We start from the raw sequence: 26,817 nt of genomic DNA on the forward strand, positions 1-26,817 counted from the left end.
AAGTTTTTTTTTCATGTCTTATTCAACTTTGCAGTATTTGCATGCATCTATTTGCACTTTTGTCACTATTTCTCTTAATCAGAACAAACTTATAAAATAATAAGTGCAAAACGTAAAATAAAATAAATACCGGTGTTTTCATATCTTCAAATTGAGCATCCGAGACAGGCGAGTCGATCAAATCTTTATTCAATACTTACTCAAAGTTTTGCAATACTTCCGGTACAAACTCTACTTTCAATTTCCTTTCTCGCATTGGGGCAGAGAGCAAGCTCAAAATCGCTTAAATTTTTAACCCGAAATATATACTGTAAAGATGGTAGTCAATATATTATTTTCATCATTTGATATTTTGGATAAGTTTGAATTAAGAATAAATGTAAATTAGTACAATTTCTGAAAATTTCATTGTATTTTTGGATTCTACTTTCACTTTCTACTCGGAAATTGGCTTGTTACTAACGACAACAAAGCGGATTTCCACTTTGACCCCCATGTGCATTGAAGCGGACAAGACGGTTTCATGGGCGAGTTTGCAATCGGAAGTTCACATGAATGGTGTATAGGAGTTTGATTTGGCATTTATTGACATAAAGTTATTATTTTTTCACTTGACAAATGTACAATTTCAATAAGAAATGGAAACTATAACATTTAGGCGACAACTGAACGGGTTAACACGCGTGGACATGGAAGAATATTTTGACGATGTCGAATTAGAAAATTTATACCAATGGATTGATAGAATTCCATTAACGAGGCAAAAAAAGAACCTTGGAAAAGATTTTTCCGATGGAGGTAATGGATTAACTCAATTTTAGCAATTCGATTTCACATGTGGAGACTTGCCAGGGTAAATTAGGATTTATACCTGGTGCATTCTGCATTTGATCCAATGCCAATGTAATGTATGCTTTGTAGATAAATTACTTTCTTAAATATTGCTTAGCTCAGTCTTAATGTAGAGAACTGAAATTAGATATAGCACACATGTGTCCACCTTTGATTTTTAAGTATTTACACAGAAAAACTTGAAAAAGTTCAACATATATTATGAAGCATTGTTTAGACTGATAATGATATAATAGCAAAATTGTTTAGAACTGGATTTATGAGACCTTGGAAACTCAAAGCTTTCAATACTTTATGTTCAACTGCAATTATTTAGCAAAAAGATATCAGAGTTGAATAAAAATCAAAGCCAATTGCACCTTAATTAAGTAAACGTGATTTTTTCAGCAATATTTATAATATATTGAAATTCACTATAATCATTCATAATCCCAGGAATAAATTAGGCAGCTTATCCCTGGAATTTGGCAGGCAATGGTATTTACCAATCAAGTTTCTAATTGCTGGTCTTTAAACCTGATCTGTAAGGGAAATATACTTTATTTAAAAAGAATTTTAAAAAATATTATCATAAGAACCTGCAGCATATGTCATAATATTCTTATATTTTAGACATAGGAGTAAGATTATTAATTTAGTTAAAGTTTTGAAGACAGCAGCCAAAACCATTAGAAAAAAAAACTGACTTTTTATTATTAGCAAGGTCATTGTGAAGTAGATATTTGGCAAACTAAAAAAAAATGTAAAAATAAAAAACAAAAAAAACCCCAAAAAACAAGGGCACCACAAAGCAGAGCATCCCCTTGCAAAAGAGTACATCATTATTAATTGCGTAACAAAAGTTATGCATGCACTCACTCACCCACCTACTCACCCACACATACACAACTGTGTTACTATATCCCCTCCATCTTCGTTGTGAGGGGATATCTAGTTTATGAAATGTGGCTTTTCTGTAGATAATCCAGTCACTTAAGTTCAGTATATGTATCATCACACCTGTGATAAATGAATCAAAGAGTAAGTAATGGGTATTGAAAAGGCTCTATCTTAGAATCAAAGATTAGTTACTAGACCAATATTTTACACATTAATTTATTGACACAGTGTTGGCAAATGGCAGACTTGAAAACTGTTCTGGTGGTTTTTACCAAAGTCTACTCAATAATGTATTGTTCACCTATCAGCATTCCAAACAGGAGAAAGTTCTGTGTAAATAGATTTCATGATTATCCATATTTTATAATTGAGTTTGAAATCAAACAAACACGTGAAACACTGCAAAAATCAATATAAAACCTTTATTGTAATCAAGTAATTTTTTTTCTGTAAAGTATTCATTAGAGAATCACCAAAAACTAAACATAAATTAAACCATTTAACACAAGATGTTCAATATATATTCTTTTTTGGATTACTACTTGATAAAGTTTTAGACTAGCAGCCTTCCTGCTCAGTTTTGTTAATTAATTTCTTGCTTGATATTAAATGAATTATCTGTATTCAGTTCCTGTCCTAAATGTCCCTTTGATAAGATTATTCCCCCTGATTGGTGTGTAGATTATTCCTTTGGTGTGTAGAGATTTTTCTCCTGGTTAGTGTGTAGGTTATTTCCCCTGATTGGTATGTAGATTATTCTCCCCTGACTGATGTGTAGATTGTTCCCCCTGATAAGTGTGTTAATTATTCCCCCTGATTGGTGTGGAGAGATTATTCCCCCTGATTAGTCAATCTTCCTTGCAGAGTTGACGTTTGTTTCTCTCTCAGACACCTCTGCGATGGGCTAACATCAAAATTTTTTGACACAACATAAAAAAAAACATGACATTCCAAGGATTATTTCAAATTAAACTAATAGTTCTAGATAAACTTAGTACATATCTACCTTAAAAGAGAAACATTAGTGCAGACATTTAATTATAATGAATTAAAACAAACACACTTTTTCTCGTGCTCACTGTGATATACGCGAGCCAACGACATAGGTGAATGTATGAGCCGATGGTAGAGAGTGCTGATTAGTGTGTATATTAATCCCCCTGATTGGTGTGAAGATTATTCCCCCAATTTGTGTGTAGATTATTCCCCCTGATTAGTGTGTATATTATTCCCCCGATTGGTGTGTAGATTATTCCCCCTGATTAGTGTGTAAATAATTCCCCCTAATTGGTGTGTAGATTATTCCCCCAATTTGTGTGTAGATTATTCCCTCTGATTGTGTGTAGATTATTCCCCCCAATTTGTGTGTAGATTATTCCCCCTGATTGGTGTGAGATTATTCACCCAATTTGTGCATAGATTATTCCCCCTGGTTGGTGTGTAGAGATTTTTCCCCCTGATTAGTGTGTGTTTTATTCCTCCCAATTTGTGTGTAGATTATTCCCCCTAATTGATGTGTAGATTATTCTGCCTGATTAGTGTGTAGATTATTCCCCCGGATTGGTATGTAATTTTATTCCCCCTGATTAGTGTGTGGATTATTCCACAATTGGTGTGTAGATTATTCCCCCTGATTAGTGTGTAGATTATTCCCCCTGGTTAGTGGATGATTATTTCCCCTAATTGGTGTGTAGATTGGTGACCCTGATTGGTGTGGACATTTTTGTTTACATGTCATCTAAAGGGTATTAAAAAGTTTATTCCACATTTTTCTATCATTCTCAAAAAGAAATACAATGAGAAAATATTTAAAATGTGTAATATTTCATGTTCACAGCATCCATTCTTGCTACTGATAAGGTTTTAACTGTGTTTTGTTGAAACAAAAAAGGGGAGGGCAGGTATTGAAACAGATGATGACTGTGCAGAAAAATTGGGGATGCAGCATATTTGTAAAATATCTTAATTGCACAGGTCAATATATCTTTTCAAATACCTATGCAAATTTTATCAAGTTAGTGTAGAATTCCAATATGACCAAAATTTTCTATATAAAAATAAATTTAAGTATAATATCTACATTGTAATATTTCACTTAATTAAATTGTAATTCTTGTTTCAATTTTTGATTAGCTTTCCATTAACATTAACATTTGAGGTATATTGGATCATTATGGACACTTTATTTTTATCTCACTAAAACATTTCAAATTGATATTATGCTTAAGGGTTTATGGGTACTTTTTCTTCCTTTCATGTCATAAGATCTAGATAACCAAATTGTTCATATATATTGCAGACAAAATTGTAAGGAAAATATTTGAACAGGTCATATTTGCATTTCAGACCTAACCATCTAAACGGCCATACCTAATTTCACTTGGATTGCTTACAGTTTAAATACAGGCCTTGTCACTAAAGCCACTTCTGTTTTAGACCCTGTAGAGTATTTGGTAGAAAAGTTCTTATGTAAACGAGAGTTAAATGTCTTAGTTACTATGTGTGAGATAATGAGACAGCTAAATTGTTTGATTTTCTGATTAGCATTGGAATAGTTTGTTGTTAAGGACACAAAACAAAATTTTCTAAGATGCCTCCTCATACCTCCCCTAAAATATTCTATGTCAGGGTTTTAAACTAACTTGTAATCTTTGATAGCCATGTGGGCTACTGAACCTTGCAATTCTGGGGCCCACATAAAAATTTATTCGCCCACAGATTATCACACCTTCTATTGAATATAAAAACAACAACCCCATTTTTCGTTTTTTTCATCATGTGCTTCGTGTTCTTTTCTATCTGTTGTAACATTATGCACGACTTATCTAAATTTCAAGTGGAACTCTTCTGTTTATGAAGATTGATATGATCATTCAATATCATATAAAGAGCACATATGTCACGTTTTCATTCACAAATAATAACAGTTCTTTTTGGTTTCTTGGGCTCATTGACCCGTTGATGCAACATTGTGCCCGACACAATCACTTAGACGCTTTATGTACAAGTACTTCTTACGGGTAATTATAAAGCACTTTTACTGATTACAAAATTTTTCAAGAGAAAAATACAAAACATTTGGACAAAATTGAAAAACAAATATTTACTATCGTAAATTTTCTAATCGCCATGTGGGCAACTTGAACGTAATTTTAAGTCGCCCACATGGAACATCAGTCGCAAATTGCGAGTGGGCGACTGTTAATTTCAAACCCTGTATGTAGCCCAGTGATAAAGCTAATCAAGGTCCACCTCCTACTGATCCTATAGTACCCCCCCCCCCCCCCTTTACACAAAAACATGTTACAAAATCTACTACTAATCCTATAGAACCCCCCCCCCCCCCATTCCACCTAAACAGACAGGTGTTACAAATCCGAAATATTTTCACAAAGCGAATAAACTCCACTAGCATTCTCATTTAATGAAAATTATTCCACCCCCCTCTCCCGCCCACCCCCAAGCCTTCAGTAGTAAGCAAAAGAGAGAGTGTTTTTAGAGAAAAGATAATGAAAAAAAGAAGAAAACAGTTTCTCAAAAGACTAAAATTCATATTAAAAGTTGTGTTATTAGTTGTGTTTTTGTTTGTTTGTTCATTGTGTTTAATATGTGAATTAGCCCTTATTAATTTTAAAATATCTACAAATAACCCTTGCCCAGTTGTCCAGTTTTTCTTCAAGCAACACCTGTTGTTTTTTTTTCGGGGGGGGGGGGGGGGGGGGGGGGGGCAAATGGGCTGCGAATATCTTCTCTGCCCTCTCTAATATAATGTATACTCATAGGTAAAGGTTTATGAGCATTATAAAACTATTTTATGATGATAAATCATTTGTTTAATATGAGGTTAAGAGCATTCATTACATGCCTGTGAACAACATTTACATTATTTATAACCTGAAAATTTAATATCATCCACATGAGAGGAAAATGTTAGGTAAAAGTGTTAAACTTTGAATTTAACATATTCATACATACATTATATCTATTGAGAATCCATTGTTAATCTTTAATGAAATATATGGTGTTATTGATTTGAACACCATCCACAAAGTAGCAGCAAAAAACTAAAGGCAAAATCAATATTTACATTGTCTATTTGAGATTGATTTTATTTATTCACCTTTAAGTATTGTTCCGCTGAAAATCATTACCTTTTAAGTCATTCAGTAGGAATAACAGCTGATGTGCTTCCTGACACATGTATGAGAGAGTGCACCTCAAGAAATAAATTTCAAACAAGTACCAATCATACCCCCCCCCCCCCCCCCCGAAAAAAAAAGAAGATATTTCATCAAACTTGAGTATACACTTTTATTATTGGAAGATCTAGAGCACCATGCCAAGATTTTGCAGCTATAAATCAATATTTTCTATTTTTTTTTTTCCTTTTAGCATTATGCAACTTATAATAGGACATGTAAAAAAAATTTTAAAATAAGGTTGTGACCATGCATTGACAATGATTTTTCTCCGCTCCATATTCTATACTTATATGTAGGGTATACATGTATTAAGGTATTCAATGTATAACGACCATATTTTGTACCTAATAAATGAATGGTCCGATATTTTTAATCATGGTAGCATTTTGAAGGTCTTATCAAATAAAAATACTCCACCAAAGGAATTTACAAAATTTTGATAATTGTCCAATTAATTGCACCTTGAATTTTACATTGAAGTCTGGGCAGTGTAGGTGTTTTTAAAATATTGTAAAAAGTAATTTTGAACTTCATACAAATATGTATAAACTCTCTCTTTATTAAAATCTGAAATAAAATTAAACATTTAACACAGATATATTGACAAAATTAAAATTTTCTTCTTTTCATCAAGGGCAGATAACTCTTCAAAAAAGTTTAAGGTGCAAAATGGCCGGCTTCTTATATGTTAACAGTCATGTGAATTTGGTTCATTTCATTTTCATCATTATTTAGCAAAAGTTTAAAATGATTCAAAATTGTTCAATATCCTTTCATTATACATTAAATACCTTAACTTTGTAAAATGTTTCAGCATTATAACTAACATTGCAGTGTGTACAGATATGCTCACAGTCCTACCTGGGTAATAGATGATAGAATTAATGTACTCAAAATACAGTTGCAAACCATTTATTTCATTCTCATTTGTTTTCAGTGCTTATAGCAGAAGTAATAAACCATTATTTCCCTAAGCTTGTTGATCTCCATAACTATTCACCAGCCGCTGCCACCAAACAGAAGATGGAAAACTGGTATCTACTTAACAGGTAACTATCTACCTAACAGGTAACTATCTCAGGTTTCTACTTAACAGGTAACTTTCTACTTAACAGGTAACTTTCTACTTAACAGGTAACTATCTACTTAACAGATAACTATCTACTTAACAGTTAACTATCTACTTAACAGGTAACTATCTACTCAACACGTAACTGTCTACTTAACAGGTAACTATCTACTTAACAGGTAACTATCTCAGGTATCTACTCAACAGGTAACTATCTCAAGTATCTACTTAACAGGTAACTATCTACTTAACAGGTAACTATCTACTGAACAGGTAACTATCTCAGGTATCTACTTAACAGGTAACTATCTACTTAAGAGGTAACTATCTCAGGTATCTACTTAAGAGGTAACTATCTCAGGTATCTACTTAACAGGTAACTATTGTAGATATCTACTTAACAGGTAACTATTTGATATCTACTCAACAGTTAACCAAGTTGAACATACTCGACCAGTCAACTAGGAAATTTGGCTTCAAAAGTTTGGGTTATTGGTCTGTTACCAAGGAGGTCAATTTATGACCTTCACATTATACCTAATGACCTAGCTTGTCAGTGAAATTCAGCATTAGAAATGAGAGATGGCTCATTTAAATGAGACCTTAAAAAAGGAGGAATTTTTTAAGGGGAAAAGTTTTAAGCTAATTACATGTAGCAAATTTAGTAAAAAATGAAAATGAAAAACAGTTAGTAATACAAGGTCTTGAGACAATAAACTGAGAACAGACTTAAGTCAAAATTTAAATTAAGCTGAACTTTTAATACAATTTAAAAAAAGAAAATTTTCTTCATTTATTTGTATTTGAATATTTTACAAACTTGCAACTTTTTAATCTTTTTAATCATGTTTGTTATTAAATAAGTAAAACTCAAGATATAAATCAAATTTATATTTTGATTTAAGTCTGTTCTCAGTTTATATGCTTTTGGGGGCTACATGTACATGTAGGTGTGTTTCCCCATGATGCTTGACTAAATGCATTAGTGTAGTGACATCAAGAATAAAATAAGTAAATGTATATTTTATTTTGAAGGCGAGTGTTACGGAAGCTTGACCTTGACCTATCAGATGAGGTCATTCGAGCTCTGGCAAACTGCAAGGCTAAAGTGGTAGAGAAAGTCCTGATGCTCCTACGACTTCAGATTGACAAGAATCTGCAGAGACAAGGTAGGAGCCGCATGGAAATTGATGCCAACTTCGCCCAGAGTATGGATCAAAAAGAACAAAAAAAATCCCAATCTGCCCCTGCTGCCGAAAATAGTCGTAAGTCTTGTGTATCCATGTGTGGTCCCTGCCCCAGCACTTGTACAACAGGCATCAGGCCCAATCTCCTGGTTTGTAAACATAATAAACAAATATCATCCATTGCATTGTGAAAAAAAATCAGCAAGAAATTTAGTAGCAATCATTATAAGGTGTGATTGAAATGATTCAGAACTGTAATCTAAATAAGGATGACTCTAATGTATGATACTCCAAATTCTATTCAAATTTTTTATGATGAAACAAGCAATTGATAATTTTCATAGATACTAAGTTTCATGATGTCTCTGATAGCCTTTTTAGTTCACATACTCATGAATTGACCCTGATGTCTGCTGGCACTATTTGTGTGGGCCCTCACATTCTCTGTTGTATTCCGGAGCTTTGGACTCTTCACTGCTTATCACTCCTATGCTAATTAGTTCCTGGTCCATTCTCCTGAACTTTTAAGGATCTGGTACAATGGAACTGGCCTGTATTTCTGATATATTCAAATGCAATGCAAATTATTAACTTCTCCAACTTTTAGCATTCAGATTAGATATGGGGTTAATGGGTTTCTTTTCTTTATTTCTTTTGTTTATAGGACATTATTTGTGTGCAATTTTTTTACCACGGTTTAAATGGATATGAAAGATTTACAAATACATTAATTCAGATATATAAACTGATAATAATGAGTTCTCATTCCAAAATACTTGTATTATAATTAAATCTAGACTGTAGTCCTAAAGAAGAAGGTTCGGTTTTAGCTTTATTGTGCCCTAAAAATTGAATGTTTTCAAAAAGTTTTGAAACTGGCTTAAATATTAGTTGAGTATATGACAGTGATAAATCAGGAAAGAATATGGCATGAAGGAGTACCATTCTGGAAATATGACGTAATTAATCTGATGCATTTCTCTATTTTAAACATAAAAAGCCTCAAAATGACCCATTTCAAGGGTTATTTTCCTTAAGAAAATAGTGTCCACAGCCGTCGCCCACTTTAATTTTCGGATATGTTGTGTAAAATTATTTGAAAAATCACACATCTCGAAATATTTGTGGGCCATGCCTGTGGACAATATTATCTGAAAGAAAATTCCATTGAAAATTGGTGTCTTCTGCAACTTTTTAAGAAAATACGGGAAAATGCACAAGTTTATGACGTCACAATTAGCATTTAGAAGGTCATATAAGAAAATGATTTGACTGCCGTCATGAGAAAAGGGCCCTTAAGGTCAAAATTTCTCAAAATGACTTTTTTTGTAAATTTTGATAGCCAAACTCTTTCTGAATTCAAATAAATATTACTTTTTAAAATATCTCATTTTTTCACGGTTTTATGCTCATTTTAGTAAGGCGCTTTTAATCAACATTGACGTTATTCATTAAAGACGTAATGACGTACGCCACATGCGTTATTCAAATAACCTTAATAACACATACAAACTCTAGACAATATAATTTTCATTTCTTCTTCCAAGGAAATGCATGTATATTGTCAATATTTAACCTGAAGTTGCCTTAAGTTTGTTCTTACGTGTAATGTGTAGAGTTCTAGAAGCAGATCCAGTAATATAAAAAAAAAAGGGGGGGGGTTCTAGACAGGATCTAGAAACTGATTATATTCATTCGTACATATAATACATGTACTGTGCAATTATTTCACTTTAGATATTTTTTAATATATGATACTCTAGCTCAATTAAAAGAATATATAAAGCACTTGTACATTTAAAAAAAAAATAAAAACTACACAGATATCCCGGAGAAATGGGATAACCAACCCAAATAAATCCTCATGTATTCTGTGTATCATCAACGAATTTTAATTTGAACAAATATTCATACACGTTATGTTGTGTTAAATTGTTTCAAATAAGTTTAATCTGTAGTACGTAGAAAATCATATATTGAAAAAAAAATGTTTTCTATAATTTTCAAGAGCATTTTCTTTGCTTACGCTTAATAATATACAATTTCGTTTCCGCGCCTGCCTGGGTTATAGAGTAGAAAAAAAGGTAAATGAGGCACATACATGTAATCAAGTCTTAAGATTAGGATTGTCTTTTAAAACTAAAGTTTATCCCTATATGAAAATTGATACCTTTTGTCAACTTATTTCTTTTTACAATTAAATTACAATTTATTGAAAGAAATTATAAATTATTCTGTACTTTATTTTTTTTTCTTAAATCTTTATTTCTTTTTTCCCATTCTTTGCTAACTTTAATTGTTAGAATTTAATTTCAAACATTTCCCCCTTCTCGAAGCTACTTACACTCGTGCACACCAAATTGTACTTCGCTTAAAAGAGCCGCTAATCTAATTTCAAAAAGAAAAAAAGGGAGATTGTGTCTGTAATAAATGGTTCCTTATGTCGGAATGATTTGGCAATATGTGCGAACATATTGCCAGATAATAATTCTTACCTGCCGGATATAGAACTATAGCCAGCAGTCATGTGCCATGTTTGAGCTAATTAAAGCCAAGAGGTTCGTATATGTTTTTTAATGGTCATTTATTTTTATTATTTTTTAAAATTCTTACATATTTCACGGTCATCATAATTGAAGTAGTGAAAGAATTTATTATACCTCATTTTAACTGTTCTATAAATGCATTATCTGATGGGTTTCAGACAGTTACGTGACAGGGTGTCATAATTCCCTTTCGTCGCTTCGCTGTTCGTCATAGTCATCCACTTCGAAAATCTCGTGCATTTTTCCACAATAAGTTTCAAACGTTTGTAAAAACGAAAAATTCGAATATAGCGATCTCCTTTCCAATATGAATGGTAAAACAAGAGGGTAGAAAATATGGAAGACATTGAGTTGATGTTGTTTTTTTTTTTTTTTTTTTGTTTTGTTTTTTTTTGTTTTTGTTTTTTTTTTTTAAATAAAAGGGAAGTTGAAAGTGGTGCCGAATTTGAAATTTTGTATTTATTTTTTAAACCTTGTTTTATTTCAATGAAATAAACAATTCATTGCATGATCATGAGGGAAATAAGAACATTAAATCGGCAATGTAGTAAAATTCGTATCCAACTCGGCTAAGACCTCGAGGATATGATTATTCTTGGCTGAATAAATCCTCATATTTCTCATCAGATCATGCAATAAAATTATAATGCATGTAAGGAATTCATGGTTTGTAATATTTTGAGCTGGCAGTTTAAATTTACAGACACATGATCAAGAAACAGTGTACTTTTTGAGCATAATTATTTTTTTTTCAATTGGTGGCACTGTACGTAACTTTCCGGTCCTCCACTCAATTTCCTCATGCAGAATAATGAGCTACAGATCTGCAGCTACATGTACAAAGTAAATTGTACATGTATATGAATACACATCTCTCTTTTTTTTTTTTCGCTAAAATCAGCACTGGTGCTCTTATTTTTCATCTTTCCAATAATGCAGATTCTTGATTGTCTATTTTGAGTTTGCGATTGATATTAATTTGGTTGATGATTTTGAAAATTTTCAGATCATTTTGAATGACACCCATGACCTCTTGTTACCAATAAGTTTTTCTATCAAAAGATTTCGTCATATCTTCATTTATCGGAAGTAAATAATTTCTTGACAGCCTAACCAAAATTTTCCTTTGTTTCATACATATTTTGAAGAAAAACATTACTATCGATGTAATTGTAATGGGGGGGGGGGGGGGTCCACATTTACATCAACTGTATAATTATAATTCCTAAGCAAAAATGCAAATTTATTTCAAGCTGACTTTCATCGGAACAAATTAAACAGAATAGACAAAGAAAATGTTATTTAAAAAAATTATATTTTATGCATCTTCATAATTATATCAAAATTTATTTTCTTATGCAAATACTTAGTATTTTTGAATTCATTAGCACATTTGTGCAATTATTTTATTGCTTTCCGGAATCATGACATTTCACAGTTCACTATTTTTCGATTTGAGCTTTCTTAGAATACGACAATACTGTAGAAAAAGATACAAAAAAGCTTTCAAAATATTTTAGTTATAGTTTTTATGTTATATACACATGTAATATTTTATTTATGCGATTGTGAAACCTACATTTTTACCAGGGACATACGCACAGCACCTTCCTTTAACCATTAACCAATAGAATTAAAGCAAAGAGGGAAACTGCCCCCCCCCCCATTATTTTTTTTTCTATGATAATATTCTCTTCCTGTTAATTTTAAGTACGAAATTATTTGTTCAAAGGTCGTCCCCCCTCCCGACACACACAGCTTCAATTGTTGAAATGGGTTCAAATCCCTCATATCACAGTACCTATATTTACAAACAAAGCGGGGTTCAGTTCTCTTTTTTATTTTTTTAATTCTCTTGAACTTTGAACTGATGTCCTTTTAATTTGGAGACATTTTTGCTTGTCATTTATATCCCCCTTTTTGGAAAACGACGCCACACTTAATAGCCTAACTGTGCTTATCGATATGATGAACAATGGAATAAAATCAAAATATGTCACTACATTTTTACGGGGTACTTTTTTCTAAAATGAAAAAGCGCTTTTAAGCAACGCGTATAAGTACATTGAGTTTTCTCTCTCTATCTCTCTCTTAAAAAATATAAATGTTATATACAAACTACCGTTTAGTGTTAAGACTATTAATACATTAATGTATAAGTCAAATATAAGCATTTGCAACTTACTCAGGAAAAAAAAACATATCTGTAGTTTTGCATTCTATATAGGTATCGCTATTAATCGCTCTATACCTGACAATGTGTTCAATGTAGCGTTGAGGTTATGTAGTGTAAAATCTTTACACAGAAACATGATGATGAATAAATAAATGTTCTAAATAGTAAAAAAAATGTTTTTAATTAAAATTGTCTCCTTTAAATTTCGTTTAATTTGATATTTTGCTACACCTGGAAATCCAGTTTTATTTCTTTCTCTTTACACGAGACCACAAAACGCAGTCGAAAAAAATCTCACTTCCGTGTTTACAATATCGCAACTTTGACGTCGTTTTCTGCGTATTGTGACGTCAACAGATAAGGGCCCTTTTCTCATGACGGCAGTCATTTGTATGATCTTTCTGCATGGAATTTGAATGATGCAGAACACATGAGTTTTAATTTTTTATCTCACTTTCATTTTTATGAAAAACACGTACAGGACAAGATTTGTATTGAAACCATACCTTGTTCTTTATATGTTACAAGTCAGTAGTCACTCAAGGAATTCCAAATGATTTATGTGCAAAAAAAAAAAAAAAAAGAACACTGGGACATAAAAAGATTACTTTTTTCTATCATTTAGTCAGAGGTCTATCCAATTTTGCATACAAATTAATTGATGTTTCGTAGTTTTCTATGATGTCATGGATGAGTTGGTCAGAAATCATGACCATATTATGACATCATGATACAGAAATCCATTGGTAATTCTCTCATTCTTTTAACTTTGTATATGACAACCTTGTGTTTTATAAAAATGTATGTTATACATGTATCATCAACAGTTAATGGTTTATAGATGATCTTTTTAAAAATTCATGTTCTTAAATTAATTGCCTTATTGACAAAAAATCCTATTAAAGAAAAACTCAGTGATTTTTTTTTTACTAGAAAAAAAGCATATAAGTAAAATTATAATGCATTGTATATCTAAGTTTAAAGTCTGTATGACACAAAACCTGGAGAGAACTTCGTGAAATTAATAAAAATGGATACCTAAAAGGTTAACGATTTTGGTTTTCACAATGACAAAAGAAATTGATTTGGAGAAAGACCCTAGAGTAATGTGAGAAAAATAATCATTCATAATGTATGAGTGTTGTATCCTATGATATTGCATAAGACGCTCATGTCGAGACACATCATCTTTATATACTTTGTAATACTGCCTTAATATATTCTTAACAAGTCAAGTCACTCAGTAGATCATACATTATTGTAAAAATTTAGTCTCAATCCTGAATCTTCATATATATTATTATTACCACTGGATTCAGATTGATGATTTAGAAAAAAGTATTTTTTTTTAAATGATAAAAGCTGCTTTACTATAACTCTGAATATGCTATTATAGAAAGCAATTACTCAGTTACATGTTACTTCAAGAAAGTCGAGAAATGGACGTCTAATTATAATATAATTTGTCAAGTGATCTAATACTGGATCAAAGAATTTTTTTTTTCCAATTTTTTTTTGTCCATATTTTATTGTTATATAAAAACAAACAAAAAAGGTTCACTATTGAGTAAAATCAAGCACTTCTTTAGTAAAAGCAGATAATTTCTTCAGGACTGAAGGCTTAATTATTATATTTTCTAGGGATTATCATAATCCTCTAAATGGAAATACAATGGTCGGTTTTGCCATTAAAGTGTGGGGGTTTAAAGTACTGGTGGATTAAACAAAATCTCTAATACCCTGAGCCATCTATCTGGAATGGTTTTTGCTACTTTAAGGGGGGCTAAATATGACCTCAATTCTCCATTTTCAAAATGGTTGTAAAATCAATAAAGTGTTTGATTTTATGTTAAATACCCTAGGAGCATAAATGTCCAGTGAATATTTCATCCTCTCTATATCCTTAATTTAATACACTGTAGGAACAGAAGCTGACAGGTTGTAGTCTTGACATTTAGCTGTTACAGAAGTATGGCTGTAGAACTGTAGCTCTCTGGGACAGAACAGACAGACAGACAGACACACCAGAGTAGAGGCAGTAGAGACATTCCTAGTATCCGAGTATCAGATTGCTATGTCTGTCTGTATTTCCTGTCCTAAAGAGTTACAGTTCTGCAGCTGTTACAGAAGTTAGAGCCAAGATATGGAGCATGACACTGGGTATTGTTAGAAGTCATCATTGATTGATCTGTCCAATAATCAAATTTCCTGATCTGATGATGATTTCATAATTTACCAAGGTAACTCTGAGAAATTGCATAGAAATTTCAACACAAATTATATAGCTGTTCACTTGTTGATGAAGGACAGAGTATAATACACATTACCGGGAGATGTTTCAAAGTCTTTGGTTTTTAAATTCTAAACAAGGTTACATATATTATTTAGTGACCACATTCCGTATGATGGTCACTTTGCCTTTAATGGTTTTAAATCTAATCCCTGCCCGGATTTACTGTTCTTTCAAAGGTAACAGTACAGATTAAGGGCTAGAATATAGCTTTCTGACAATGGCCAGTATTTTTACGATTTTTCAATTGGAAACCAACACTTAGAAAATAGTCAACAATGTTGCCAATGACGTATCACTGAATGGCTTTTGAGTTCATGTGACAATTTTTTTTCCAACCAATTTGACTTTGAAAATCACTTACAAGCTGGGATATTGTTATGGTGGGACCAATTTTCTAATTTTGATGGATTTTAAAAAGCATGTAATTGAGAAATAATTATGGATTACTCAGGGAGATATAAGCGATATTCACGAACTGATTCAAAAGACAGTCGTAGTAAACTTGGTTCTAAAGATAGTGGCAATGCTTCGTTACCTACAAAACCAGGCTCAATGGAAAGTTTCAATACTGCATATACTAACGGGAGTCGAACCTCACGCAAAGAGAGTGGGGACTTTAATGCAGCTTACAGAGGTAATGATTTAAACAGAAGACAGATACAGAATGATGATGTGAATATGCAGCAAAGACGAAGTGGTGAAATTAATGACAAGCAGAGAGAGTCTCGAGACATTTATCCTAACTATAAACCCGGTAAAGGGGGTGGAGAATATAACAGCAAGCAAAGTGGAGAAAATGGCAGTGGTAAACGACCCCCGAAAACCAAAAATCCGGGAAAACAAACCAAAGAACCTGTATCACAGAGGGGTAGGCTACAAGTAATCAAACTAATAGATCACAAAACACAAGTCAGAAAGCTACAATCTCAGAAGAGTGGGCTTCTAAATTGTACAAACAAATCAAATGTTAGTGAATTTACGTCAAATAAAATCAGGGTCTTATCTGACAGATGGAAATATTAATCTCAGTTGGTTCATATGAATTCTTCCTAAACATCAGAGATGATCGACCCAAGGCTCACATCTAAAGAAAGTCAAAATTAAAAGTTGAAATTTAATTTTTGGGAATGCTTTGAAAGGCATGAAAAAAAAACTATGAATAAACATGGAAGCTCATACAATGTTGAATAATGCTTTTTTATTCCCTGGTTTGAGGGTAGAGGGTGATTATGTTCTCGGCAGAACTCAAGTGTCGATCTCTGTAAAACAAAGTCTAGTGTTGGTCTCTGTAAAACAAAATCTACAGTGTCAGTCATAATTTCAGTGTGTACTTTTGTTTGATATTGATCTGATGTGTCAGTATTTTAATGTTGTTAACGGTTCTTCCTACATCTATAATGAGACCAAAGGTTTAGCCGCAGTAACCCACAGTATCAGGTGCCTGCTTTTGTATGGTAATTGGCTCCCTCCTATTGGCTCTTCATTGATCTAACAATCCAGTGGTATTCATATGTTGCTAGGTAAACCAGCATTGTCAACATTTGAAAAAACTTACATCTGTTATAGTGTTTCTTTTTAGTGAAAAACATCGAATGACTGTCAATTCTAATGATCTTCCAATGGTTATAGTCTATAGAGAAATTTCTTTTTGATAATTGGAAGTTTAATTTTCTTCACTGAAGGCCATGCACTGATAAAGTGTCTAATATAAAGAATACACGGTTTAAATCCTTGATATTTAAGTCTGACTAAATAAAGAAATTTGACAATTCATTTTTCCGAGAGTTACTTAAACAGAAAGTGTCTGATTATCTTTATGATTAAAAAACTTTACCTAAATGCGAGCAAGATTTGATAGGCTTTTCTAAATGTCTTGAAGACATTACACTTTAAAAAATTGAGTGTGATACAATGTTGAATTGGAAAGAACACCTGAAAAACTTTTGTTTAGACTGATAGAGGCTTCCCATTACTTGTGTATATTTATGTGTTGTTTGTGAGGTTCAAGACTTTATTTTGATCATATTAAACAGGTGCTTGATTGATATTCAGTGACAAATTTATTCAGAAAATAGAAGCCATACATATAATTCCTTTCTTTTGACTCTATTTATTTTTGCTGTTATTCCATATAATAGTAGGTATGTTCTATAGTAGGTATGTCTGAAAGGCTACATTAATGAAAGCAGATCAGGTATTTGTTCAAAAAAGTGTGTTTAACATACTGCTTTATTGATTTCAAGTTCCTTGCACATAACACAAAGCAACTTAACAAACAGTTTTAATTATTTCTGAAACATTAAATGCATTATTTATTATGTCTTAATTGTATCTTTTCACTTTAAAAAAATTGTTCAATTAAATACAGAATTAAAGTGCTGTGTTTATTCATTCTTAATTAAATTTTACTCTTTTGCAGAGGCGTTAGTTCCAGTAAAAACAGGAAGGTCCTCACCAGGAAAATTGGCATCTCCCCGAAAACTAGGAAAGGGAGAAATCCCCCACAACCACCCAGACAGATCGTAAGTAGAGACCCCACAATCCCAATGTACAGGCAATAAAGGGGGGAGGGGGGATGATAGATTAGAAGCTGAACCAGGTTTTAAGAGAGTGTTCCCATGGGAACAACAAGTATCAGGTCAAAGGTCGAAGTAATGAATGCCACATTTCCCTCCCTGTTTCTTTCCCAGAAATTCTTCTCCAACATGAATACAGATCACTGTAGCCATTTTTAACACTAAGATTTGCTCAGCTCAATGTTAAACTTTGCTCTCTTTCATACTTTTGATAATTTCAAAATATATCTCTGTTTTTAAGAGAATAAAGTCAGAGAGCAAAGATTAATTCAGCTGCAAAGAGAAACTTTGTTTTTAGTGAATTAAGACTTGTGTCTAGTCTTTGATGTTCTCACATGCATGTAGTTTCACGTGAGAAAAAATAAATCAATGAGCAGAAAATCAAATGATGAAAATTATCAATTAAATAGCTTATAATATATAGATCTAAGTACATGTACATACATGTAATAGGAAAGTGAAAACAGACTGTTCTATAAAGTATAACTACAAGTATAAAATCTGAAAAAAGAAAAATATCAATTATCAGGAATGTTAACTGGATTAAACTTCATCTGAATGTATAATTCTCATTATTCTTTAATTTGAGAACTCAAAATTCTGAGTTAATTGTTCAAGGGACATAACTCTGTATTATCTGAATTACATTAGGAAAAAGAAACTGGAGCCTATACTTTGGTAAAATTCTGTAGTATTAATACAACACATATAAGATATATTTATAGTTTTCCCTTCACAAATGCTTTTTTCTGCACTTTTTTTCTCAATAAACTTCCGTGATGTTAACCAGGATCAATATATGTTAATATCAAATGTAATGGGATGCGTGTTGCTTGCATTGGGTATGTTATATTATATTTATATCAACTTTATTGCACACTTGTTCATGTTATAAAGATTATTTTTTATGAAGCAATAAAGCTTTTTATATCACTTGATATTTCAATTTTTTAAAACTGTTGTAAACCACTGTAAATTTAATGTGAAACACAAGTTGTATGGGATTTACTACACCTGTAAGTCTCATTATACTCTTAATCAAAATGGACATCCATTGATTATTTTATTGCTTAGGTGATAGTTAGACGTTATAATTGAATTTTTTCTGTCCTCTTGAATGGATCATTTTCAGTTTTCTGTTTGATGTTGATATTTATCCAGAGACACTTAAGGTAAAATGTCTTAAGGCTACTTTTTGATTCACATTGAAGTAAATTCTTGTTCATCTTCAGTGGTTTGTTATGTCTAAAACAAGGAATTAGTGTTGGTTTTAGCACTGGAACAGTAAGGTACATGTCATTTGTAATAAGTGGTATGAATGCTTTTACAAGAATTATGACCTGCTTACTGGACCATAATCACCTAAATAACAGGCACTTAGTCCTTTTATTATTTATTGAATTTTTTTTTATTGCTCCACCCTCATCTGGCTCCTTATTTTTCTTTCCAATCATTAGATCCAACTTGTATGTATAATATACAAATCCTACTTACTCAGTGTGAAGGTATAACCCCGATATTTTACTGGAATGCTTTATCATTGACAAATCATTGGAATATGTGAGTAACAATTAATCAAAGTGATAAAAGTTACATAAACTGTTTCAGAATTACAGCAATAAGACTGAAATCATTTAGTCCAGAGAGATTTGACTTAATGGAGTATCCAAGGTACATCTACCTGGTGGAAAATGGGTGGGGGACTGTATAAAAATATGCAGAGGTGTTTGGCCATATTGCTATAGCAACATAAAAAAGATAGAAAACAACTTAATATAAACATAATTTAAACCAGCACTGCTTTGGAATAATTTTGCTAAGCAATATGGTGTGATTTTAGGGTAAGGTGAATGTTGAGTGTTACCATGGTTACCATGCAGTGATGTAAGTTAATTATTTTGTGTGTTAATTGGCATGATGGTGACTGATGCTTACAAAATAATTTTACAGATTTAATAATCTTGTGCTGAACTTTGAAACATGAAATGCATGGGCAGTACACATGTATCATGTATATATTTGACCAAAATTTTCTATGAGTCAATTATTGTGAAAATTCTAGTACTGGTATATAGTCTAGTTTTCTCTTGTAGAGACCCTTTTAGTCCTTCAGGGAAACCCTTGAATAATGCAAGTAAAGGGTTTTGGGGTGTATAATTAGTTCCATTCTTTGCCAGAGTTACTACCCTTGCATAATATATTCATGTTCCTTAAACACTGAAAGCTGGCCAATGTTAAGGATGTTTTGTTATACACCAATTACATAATTCAAAAAAAAAGTGACTTTCAGGATGACTTAAAACCATTGATAATTTTTGTCATTTAAAAATAAAAAATCAAACTGTTATTGTGTTTATTATGTACAAATAGACACCAATCTGTAAAACTTGATAAAAGAAATGGACAAGCATATAGGTTTCTGTACTATACAGCTTAGCTTACTTAACCTTACATGCATTTTAAATGTTGTGTTGTGCATTTTAACCCTTTTTTGTAAAAGAAATTAATAGTTTTAAAAATGTGTACCAAAGTAATTGATAAGCTCTTTAAATTGAATGTATTCAAAAGGCTCCAATATATATATATACATGTATTAATTATAAAAATAGTATACCTCTGACAGTAGAAGAAAAAAATAACTTAATATTTTAAAAATGTGGTTTTTCAATGTTTTGAAATATTTACTCCATATTTTGAAGTATTGGTGTAAAATCCAAAAGAGGATTGGATGATTTAGGGTAAGACAACACCTGCCACAAATTAGTAGAACCATAGATCACTGTATTTAGTCAGATCCATTCGCAAATCACATCACTGGCTTATCTCCCCTTGATGTAAATATATAATCAGAATATAACAGCTATTTCTGGGGGGAAAGTATAAAAAGCTTTGGTAAACAATCAGTTTTTAATTAGCAGGTGCTTTTAAGGATTTAGAGTTACAAAATTATTTTTATTGTAATTGCATGTATACAATGAATATGCTTATTAGTAACAAGAACTAATTGATTAGATGTATTGCTAAAATGTGCATTTTACCCACTTTCGACAGGCTTTATTATGGTTTAAGATTTCCTGTTCTTCCATCTCACCCCTGGTGGGTTTTTTTGTGTCCAGGTCATATCTTTCTAACTGTGAGTCCCAAGATAATTAAACCTTGTCAGTTGATGCATCTCAGGATGAAAGTATGTCTCAACCCAAAAGTAGGTCACCATGACCTCATTTTTAAAATCTAGTACCTGTATAAGATCAAATTGTGTTCTGCACACTGTAAGGCCTTGGACCATCAAACTTGGTCAGTTGATGTATTTTGGATATGGTGTGTAATGCAACCCAAATGAAGGTCACTGTGGCCTTATTTTTAGAATTTTATGGCTATAATACATATAGTCAAATGGTGTCATGATCATATCTTGCACACTGTGAGGCAAAGGACCACCAAACCTTGACAGTTTTTGGTGCAGCTTAGAGGGAAGTGTGTTGCCACCCAAGAGTTGGTCACCTTGGCTTCATTTTGTAAATTTATAGCTATACATACTCAAATTAAACCATGTACAGACCTTTATCTTACACTCTGGATTTCATGGCTGTAATTAGTCTAATAATGTTCGGATGGGCATACCATGCACTCCAGCAGTGCACTTTACGATTTCCTATTATGAAATATCTTGTAATTTCATTTTTTACTTTAAAAAAAAAAACAAAACAAAACAACCTATATTTATTGGTGGTTATTACAAATAGGTATTTTTGTTATAAGAAAATCCAAATTGCTTATTAATTATCTATATATTCTGGTTAAAATAAAATGAAGGGTTGTGTATTGCTTCAGGACGATTAAAGAATTTTAGAATTTTAAATAAATTTTACTGATGGTGTATTCATTGTTTTCAGATCTTACCACTTTGAGGGTAAGGGATACTTTGATCCTTCCATCTACATCTACCCCACATCAGACAATGTCCCCCGGAGTTACCTAGAGGAGAAGGAGATGGAATGTTTGGCTAAAGATGAAACAATTAGAGTAAGTGACAGATTTATCAATGACCCACTCAGTATCTAAACCTGAGCAGGTGTCTAGATGAAACAATTAGTGTAAGTGACAGATTTATCAGTGACCCACTCAGTATCCGAACCTGAACAGGTGTCTAGATGAAACAATTAGAGTAATTAACTGACAGATTCATCAATGACCCACTCAGTATCTAAACCTGAGCAGGTGTCTAGATGAAACAATTAGAGTAAGTGACAGATTCATCAATGACCCACTCAGTATCCAAACCTGAACAGGTGTCTAGATGAAACAATTAGAGTGACAGATTTATCAATGACCCACTCAGTATCTAAACCTGAGCAGGTGTCTAGATGAAACAATTAGAGTAAGTGACAGATTCATCAATGACCCACTCAGTATCCAAACCTGAGCAGGTGTCTAGATGAAACAATTAGAGTGACAGATTTATCAATGACCCACTCAGTATCCAAACCTGAGCAGGTGTCTGATGAAACAATTAGAGTAAGTGATAGATTTATCAATGACCCACTCAGTATCCAAACCTGAGCAGGTGTCTGATGAAACAATTAGAGTAAGTGACAGATTTATCAATGACCCACTCAGTATCCAAACCTGGGCAGGTGTCTGATGAAACAATTAGAGTAAGTGACAGATTCATCAATGACCCACTCAGTATCCAAACCTGAGCAGGTGTCTGATGAAACAATTAGAGTAAGTGACAGATTTATCAATGACCCACTCAGTATCCAAACCTGAGCAGGTGTCTGATGAAACAATTAGAGTAAGTGACAGATTTATCAATGACCCACTCAGTATCCAAACCTGAGCAGGTGTCTGATGAAACAATTAGAGTAAGTGACAGATTTATCAATGACCCACTCAGTATCCAAACCTGAGCAGGTGTCTAGATGAAACAATTAGTGTAATTAATTGACAGATTCATCAATGACCCACTCAGTATCTAAACCTGAGCAGGTGTTTGATGATTGACACATGTTTGGAACTGTGATTAATTGTTACGAACAAGATGGTTCAACACTTTGAATTTAATTTGCTACCAATAAAATAATTTGGTGTCTTTGAAACTGTGTCAACAATGAAGGAACAGTCAGTTAGCACTATAATTCTCATTTCCTTGAGGATAAAGTACTCAGGTCATCAAAGTGCAAATATACTTTTTTGTGACTATGGCAACTGAAAGCAAAGTCAAGGTTAAGTTCAACTGAAAGTTGAAGCTGGTAGGTATTTACAGCTGGTTGAATTACTGGGTAATGGCTAATTTTTACAGCTGATTGGACACTCTTAGCTATTTACATCTGAACACTGGTGGTTATTTACAGTCAATTGAATGCTGATACATGTAGCTACTGGTAATGTTTTGTAGCTGGCTGGTCACTCCTAGCTTTTTACAACTGGGTTGAACACTATTACTTATAAGGTTTGTTATCAGACCATCTCGGAAATATATCCGGTTGTTCAATCTCATAGATGGCGAGGCAAAGTTGAGAGTTATCTTTCTGTCCAGGCAAATTCAAAATGAGGAAAAATTGTTTGCATGTGTGATAGGGCAGGACACAGTTTCAAGTACACTGTAAAGACCTGCTAGTTTTAAGAAACCACTGGTAATTCAGTAGATTTTACCTTAGATTTTATACTGACTGCACAATAGACATGTATATGTATGAGTGACACTATTACACTAGATGGGTTTGTAGATCTGTTGACTTATTTTGTAGATGTTAAATACTAAAGTGAAGAGATTAGAACAACTAAACAGAATTAAAGAGGAAAGACTCGCAGACATGAAATTCCAGCTTGTCAATGACTATAAAATCATGCATTTTACCAACAGAAGACATTTCCTTAAATAATTTACCCAGATTGCACTCTCAGAACCCTTAATTACTTATCTCCCTTTGGTTTATTTATTAATTTTTTCTTTTGATTACTACTAGCAGTGAAAATCACTTATATTCCTACTAATATAGAATATATCCATAACGAATGCATGAATTATATGTTTTTAGGTTATAAAAAGATATTTGTTCAATTGACATATCTCTGTTTTTAAAGTTCAGACGGATTACAACAAACAGAGAAAGACAATTTATATCAGCTGATCCAAATTTCACAAAAAAACTGGGAGGGGGTTATTTTTGCATTTGAGAACAAAATCATTAATGAACTCAAGAATTTTCCGTTTTTTGTAGATACTGAATTCCAAAATCAGGCGATTAGAGCATCTTATACAGCTTAAAGATACGCGGATTCTTGAACTCCAAGGACAATACTCTCGCGAGCAAAGACTGTATTATATGGCTGCTAGAAATAACCTCTTACGATAACACCTCACATCTTCTTCAACTTAAACCTCCTCTAATTTCATTAACATCACTTCTGTTTTTATTTCAGTTTTACATTTTTCTTCCATATACTTTCACCCTGAGTCTTTTTTGTTTTGTTAAGTTTGTTCATTCTCGGACTATAATGCATATACTGGATTCGGGGAAACCTATAGCATGTTCACCTTTTTTTCTCATGTCATATTTTGTAGATGCTCAATTCAAAAATTCGAAGACTTGAACACCTCTTACAGTTAAAAGATACCAGAATTTCTGATCTACAAGGACAGTTAGCAAGAGAGCAGGGCTTGTACTACGTTACCAGCAGGAAACATGTTATTAAATAAAATACTGCTCACCGGCATGAGCAGCATGATTCAAGCATGTAGTCAGTTAGGAATTGCAGCATGAAAACAGCATCTTAAAATATTTCATGAGACCATTCTCTCTTGCTTATGTCTTTGTACAGTGCAGGGAACTAATTTTGTTACATAAAACAGCATCAGCATTAGTAGCATCAGGATCGAGCTAGCATCAGCATCAGCATTAAAAAAACAGCATTACCAGGATCAGCATCAGCAAGCAAAGGATAAAACCAGCGTTGACCTACATAAAATCAGCATTATCCTACTAGCATCAGAAAATCAATGAGTTTTAATTCAGTAAAAAATTAAAAAAGAAAGAAAGAACATTGGTTAAAGTATTCACATTATTGATACATAGTGAGATATTATGATCAAATAATTGTTAAAGGCACTTTTATTGCTTTAAACGGCAATGCTGAAATTCATTATCTACTTCCGGTAGCATGATGCTACTTCCGGTAGCATTGACCTAATTATAAAACAGCATCAGGATAAGGATTACTAGCATTAAATCAGCAAGCAAAGGAAGCATTCAAATCAGCAAGCAAAGGAAGCATTCAAATCAGCATCGATGCTGTAACAAAATTAGTTTCCTGCACTGCCAGTAACCATCTCTGGCAAAATAAGTAAATGATACCTACCTGTATGTATTGTCTCATCATACATGTACATATTGAGTAACCAATCACAAGTCCCCTAACAAGTGGTGTGTGGGAGTCTCCTACTAACTTATAGTACAAGCATGATCTCAGGGGAGGATTGTGCTGAATCGACTGTGATATTTCTCTGTGATAATTCAGATTATCAGTGTATATAACTTCATTGAGAGTTGTGCAGTTGTGTTTATTTTATTTTTCTTTTCTTTTTTTGGTTACTTCAATGAGGTCTGTATTGAAATTTTTATCATTTTCCTTTTATTATAAGTTAGTCTAATCTCTTATAAGACTTTCAAAGCAGGGATTTAGAACTGCCACAGTTTTGATGATAAAATCAGTAACTATCAAATTTAATATTTATCTACTATATACTGCCTACAGGCTTGGTAATTAATATAGATATTTGTGTTATTTCTAAGTTACTAAGATAAATGCTCTTAGCATATTTTATAATATCTGGAAATCTCTGTCCCCACACTGAAATATAAGAGCCTTACTATATGTTGTATTTTTAAAGCAAAATATTCCTCTTGCCCCATTTACCCCCTCCCTCCCCCTTTTGACATTTCAGTTTCGTCGGATTCCATTAATACATGTACTTAACCATGGAATATGTATATTTGGTATTTCTTTTCATTTGGAGAAGGGGGTAGGAAAGGGAAGAATGTAAATTGAATAGACTTGTGAATAATATATCTATCTATAGCTCAAGATAACAATTAAAAAAGTTATATTTGTAGTACCAGTAAGTTACGAATATTCCGTGTTTGCCAAACTTTTGTACATAGAGGAACAGTGCCTATAAATCTTGTAACAGTGAATCTCTTTAACTGCCTTTGTTATTTCTAAATACTAAATTTTCAATACACAACAGATAATATATGGACAGGGAATCTTTGTATATATTTACCGTAATCCATTGTAGATAGCCATTTTGTTTGAACTCTCCAAGATTTGCTCACGCCTTGTGTTCTCTCCCTTGTTTTGTCTGGCTTTTGTTCGAGTTTTGTTTTATTAGATCCCTTTTTTAATCTTACCTGCATGTTTATATTAATTTTACAGATTTTGTTATATTTTATGATGTTTCAAAGTCTACTTTGATAAAATGATATGAAATATGCTGTATGTAGAATCCAGGATTTTTCTCATTTTGGTATATTATGTTGTTAAAGGAAAGGAAATATGATCACTATAAGATTACCTTTTAATTATAAGATATTGAGTATTTATGTGTTATGTAAATGGTGTACATGTGTAAACTTGGTACAACTACAGTCCATGTTTATTATGGAAATGATGGCATTAGTAAATTGTTTGGTACTGTTTAAAATTCTGTAGAGGATTTCATATTGTTCTTTAAATAACTCTTATGGTTTATCCACAGAATTTATTTGTATGAATATTTCATGCATCATATTTTGAAATATGATTGTCTGTGTTAGAGAAGGTGTTTAGTCCAGAAAAAAGTCACAGTTTTGCTACAATATCACTACACTTTTAAGTTGTACTGTAGAATGTAAGTTTTTTTTATGGGTGTGAGTTTCCTTATAGAGAGGAGAGATATAATATATTTCTTATTTGACTGTGATGTATTCATTATCATTATTTATGTAAAGGAGATATATTTATTTACAAGTTCAAATAAACACTTTCTACCAGA

The 26,817-nt window shown here is 32.4% G+C and overlaps 1 protein-coding gene across 6 annotated transcripts; it reads left to right on the forward strand.

Moving 5' to 3' along the window:
- The first annotated feature begins 472 nt into the window (after window positions 1–472).
- LOC133192304 (sperm flagellar protein 1-like) lies at window positions 473–26,817 on the forward strand. Of its 6 annotated transcripts, none has more exons than XM_061328336.1 (7): window positions 473–798; window positions 6,871–6,982; window positions 8,038–8,267; window positions 17,624–17,726; window positions 19,389–19,451; window positions 21,674–21,803; window positions 23,531–23,738. In XM_061328336.1, the coding sequence occupies exons 1-7, from the start codon at window positions 639–641 to the stop codon at window positions 23,663–23,665; spliced, it is 933 nt and encodes a 310-aa protein (XP_061184320.1). In that variant the 5' UTR covers window positions 473–638; the 3' UTR covers window positions 23,666–23,738. The 6 variants fall into 6 exon arrangements, with proteins under 6 accessions (XP_061184320.1, XP_061184303.1, XP_061184334.1 ...); XM_061328319.1 differs by lacking the exon at window positions 23,531–23,738 and adding an exon at window positions 24,349–26,817 and having other exon boundaries at window positions 474–798; XM_061328350.1 differs by lacking the exon at window positions 23,531–23,738 and adding an exon at window positions 24,349–26,817 and having other exon boundaries at window positions 474–798; window positions 8,038–8,171.

Source organism: Saccostrea echinata, unplaced genomic scaffold, assembly GCF_033153115.1.
Source record: "Saccostrea echinata isolate AGI-Se365-2 ecotype Australia unplaced genomic scaffold, CSIRO_AGI_Sech_v1 ptg000001l, whole genome shotgun sequence".
NCBI lineage: Eukaryota > Metazoa > Mollusca > Bivalvia > Ostreida > Ostreidae > Saccostrea > Saccostrea echinata.

Bases quoted from the DNA above. Each gene is read 5' to 3' on its own strand.
- LOC133192304 (XM_061328336.1), top strand. From the start codon at position 639: ATGGAAACTATAACATTTAGGCGACAACTGAACGGGTTAACACGCGTG. The intron at 8,268-17,623 runs GTAAGTCTTGTG...ACTCTTTTGCAG, and splicing joins CCCTGCTGCCGAAAATAGTC to AGGCGTTAGTTCCAGTAAAA. The intron at 19,452-21,673 runs GTACATCTACCT...CATTGTTTTCAG, and splicing joins GACTTAATGGAGTATCCAAG to ATCTTACCACTTTGAGGGTA.